Source organism: Limulus polyphemus, unplaced genomic scaffold (genome assembly GCF_000517525.1).
Source record: "Limulus polyphemus unplaced genomic scaffold, Limulus_polyphemus-2.1.2 Scaffold7489, whole genome shotgun sequence".
Lineage (NCBI taxonomy): Eukaryota > Metazoa > Arthropoda > Merostomata > Xiphosura > Limulidae > Limulus > Limulus polyphemus.
The window spans coordinates 26,552-30,631 of NW_013673099.1; the positions used below are offsets into that span (position 1 = coordinate 26,552).

The 4,080-nt window shown below is 32.8% G+C and overlaps 1 protein-coding gene across 2 annotated transcripts in view; it reads left to right on the forward strand.

Moving 5' to 3' along the window:
- The window catches only part of LOC106474658 (lysM and putative peptidoglycan-binding domain-containing protein 2-like), an 18,398-nt gene that overhangs the window by 4,521 nt on the left and 9,797 nt on the right, over window positions 1-4,080 (forward strand). Inside the window, exon 2 of one of the 2 annotated variants that reach the window (XM_022402959.1) lies at window positions 2,054-2,222. In XM_022402959.1, coding sequence (XP_022258667.1) covers window positions 2,054-2,222 — 169 coding nt within the window. Of the gene's footprint in view, window positions 1-2,053; window positions 4,075-4,080 lie in introns of those variants that run through there. The other variant, XM_013935351.2, reaches the window with a different exon arrangement.

Sequence of the window (4,080 nt, forward strand, 5' to 3'; positions counted from 1 at the left end):
CCCCCTCACATAGTATATATATATATATATATTATGTACATATGTCTCTTTCTCCCCTCACATAGTATATATATGTATATATGTCTCTTTCTCCCCTCACATAGTATATATATATATATATATATATATCTATGTACATATGTCTCTTCTCCCCTCACATAGTATATATATATAGTACATATGTCTTTCTCCCCCTCACGTAGTATATATATCTATGTACATATGTCTCTTTCTCCCCTCACATAGTATATATATATGTACATATGTCTCTTTCTCCCCTCACGTAGTATATATATCTATGTGCATATATCTCTTTCTCCCCTCACATAGTATATATATATATAATGTATCTATGTACATATATATGTCTTTTTCTCCCCTCACATAGTATATATATATATGTCTTGGATAGTAAAAAGTTTCAAATTTGGAGCATGTTAAACATGGTTAAGGCTGGATGTTACATTTAGCCTGAGGTATTATTTTTTGTATCAGGTCAGGTCAAGGAACTTACATACTGTTTCATGTATCATATTCTACTTTACCATGTGTGTATATTTAAATGTTACTCTATGTATCAGGTCAGGTCAAGGAACTTACGTGCTGTTTCATGTATCATATTCTACTTTACCATGTGTGTATATCTAGTTGTTACTCTCTGTATCACGTCAGGTCAAGGAACTTACCTACTATTTCATGTATCATATTCTACTTTACCATGTGTGTATATTTAGTTGTTACTCTCTGTATCAGGTCAGGTCAAGGAACTTGCCTACTGTTTCGTGTATATTTAATTGTTACTCTCTGTATCACGTCAGGTCAAGGAACTTACCTACTATTTCATGTATCATATTCTACTTTACCAGGTGTGTATATTTAGTTGTTACTCTCTGTATTAGGTCAGGTCAAGGAACTTATCTGTTATTTCATTTATTGTATTCTGCTTTACCTTGACTGGACCAGCTACAGAAAGTAACACCTCAGGCTAAATCTATATCCAAGGTAAATTTGGATACAATAAAACTATGTATTGTGTTCTTGAAGGACCAAATGTTGTATATATGTCATTCTCTGAAGGTTCCTCTGCAGTGCTTGTGTGACTACTAATTATTGTTGTCCACTCTTTGTGACTTAGGTCATGTTATCTTCTTTTCTTATGATCACGTTTGTGATTGGTTGAAATGTTTGGGTTGAATAGTTTCTTCTTGAGGACCCAACACTTTTCACGGATGATATAATTCACCTATCCTCAGTTTTTAATAGCATAATGTGAAAGAGGACAGTTTTGTGTAAAGAAATTTAAAGGGTTGTCACAATTACACATTGAAAATTGTCTCATTGAATGATAAGTTACAAAAGAAAGTTGTTACAATGATATTTTAGATTTTATTAACGTAAAAATGGAGATATTTTACTTATTTAGATCAAACTGATGGAATAGGTCTACAGGAGATATTTACCACAGAATAATACAGAATCTCCAAGTAACTTAGTCATGGAACTGGATACAAAGTAAAATATAAAATACTAAACATGCAACGTGTGTACTCATTTTGGACACTGACTGTCATTTTTACTGCATGTTACTTCAGATCACTCTCTTCAAGATCATGTTCCAGACTGTTTATATCAGACATTCCATACTTCCCTAGAAAGGTGTTCACCCATAATGACTAGTGCTACCCATGTGACTGGTCTTTCTCATTCAAACATAGTTGAAGCTGTATTCTTGAAACACTGTTATTATAGGATAGTGCTGTCAGTATTCTTGTACGTTGTGCAGCATTGCAACTATACCATTCATGGGCATAATGGCTATCTCCTAGAAAATGATAAATGCAGCTAAAATTTAATGGCTTTCTTGACTGTATGATGTAAAACTGGCACATACACAGAATGAAGGATAAGTTCAGAATAAATACTGTCAAAGTACAAGAAATATCTGGTATATTTATATAATACACAGGTTTACCTAATGTAAAAATGTGGATTAATTTCAATCTAGACTTACAAGGATGTTTCTTGATTTTAATTGTGTTGTGATTATTTTTAGATGGAGCATATCAAACGAGTTAACAAACTATGGACAACAGATACTTTATTTCTCCGGCCGTATATAAACATTCCTGTTCCTATTGATAGAGCTGGTTCTTCTCCTGCCAACTACGTTGAAACACCAATTACCAGTCCATCTAAAGAAAACTTTAACCATTTTACGATGGGTATGGAAAGTCTAGAACATTCTACCAACTCTGTATTTAACGAGAGTGCTGCTGATTTCTTGGTTCGAATTGACAGTTCCATAGCCAAATCAAAAGACAGAGTGAAGATTCTAGAAAAGACTATCCCTTAAATACTTAAAAATCATACATTATGTTGAACTTTTGATCTTTTTTTTAAACAAAGGGGCTTATTTGTTTACAATGTTTGTGATTGTCTTTTTAACACATATCTAGTCTTTATGTTGATTCTGTTTAATAAGATAATCTAAACTGAATTTTTCTGTTGTAAAGGAAAGACCAGTTCAAGTTTGTTTTAAAACTATAGTTGATAAGTCTCGATTTAATTTAGAGATCTGCCAGATTTTTCATTCAAATAATGACCTCTTGCACAATGACCAGTTCTGTGTTGTAAAAGTGGCTGCATCACTTGTCCACAGAATTCTGTTGGATAAAACAACCTTGGTTTGTTAGTGTCGTACCAGCATGACACAGCTTCCAGTTTTCTGTGGTTCATGGGAAATATGTGTGGGATTTAGAGACAGCTGAAAGCAACATTGAAAAGCGACAGGAATTTACAATTTTTATTTAGAAAAAAAATATTGTTCATTTACTATCCATAATCTTATGAGTAGTAACAAATATATTGTAAAAATGATAAATTCCATTTAAGAGCAGTTTTATGTGTGTTGTAGGTTTGGTTTTTAGTATATCCAAAAGAAACTTGTCTGTGTATAAAAATGACATCTTCCTTCTTTAAACCACTGAGATACCATGACAAAAAAATGTGGACTGTATAATCAAACAAAAGATGAACAATTTCATTTTGACTTCCAACTTCATGTTTCAGGGAAATGAGACAATTAAGGTCCAATGATTTAAATAAAAAACTGTTTCGTACAAAGCTTTGGTATTATTATATATTTTCATATATTGTATCTATATTTTTCAATGTTTCAACTTTGAAGTTAACAGTTTTAGCATTAATATTTCATCAAGGCTACAGATGTGCTTCAAACATTCTAGTTTAAAATTCACACATTATTTCTTATCAAAATATATAAATTTCATTTTCATCTGTTTACTTGTAAAGTATACAGTCTTAAGATGAAATTTTTTCATTGTCTGTTTGAATTATTTCTAGATGCAGAATATTGTATAATTTGATATTTGTTCTCTTCATAGAATAAGTTGCATGTATTCACTAAACATGTAGACAGTAAACTGTGTATCCACTAAACATGTAGACAGTAAACTGTGTATCCACTAAACATGTAGACAGTAAACTGTGTATCTACTAAACATGTAGATGGTAAACTGTGTATCCACTAAACATGTAGACAGTAAACTGTGTATCTACTAAACATGTAGATGGTAAACTGTGTATTCACTAAACATGTAGACAGTAAACTGTATACCCTCTAAACATGTAGATAACACGACTCCTGTCAACAGCAAACTATGTGTAACACGTAGACAGTAAACTGTGTATCCATTAAACATGTAAAGAACATGAATCTTGTCAACAGTAAACTATGTACCCTCTAAACATGTAGCTCACGACTCCTCTGTAGACAGTGAACTATGTGGATAACACAACTTCTCTATATGCAGCTAATTGTGTACCCTCTAAACAAGTATGGAAGATGTCTACTGTCGACGGTAAGCTATTTGTACCCACTAAACATGTAGAGTAAATGACTACTGTCGATGGTAAGCTAGTTGTACCCACTAAGCGTGTAGGGAAGATGACTGCTGTCGACGGTAAGCTAGTTGTACCCACTAAGCGTGTAGAGAAGATGACTACTGTTGACGGTAAGCTAGTTGTTCCCACTAAGCATGTTGAGAAGATGACTGCTGT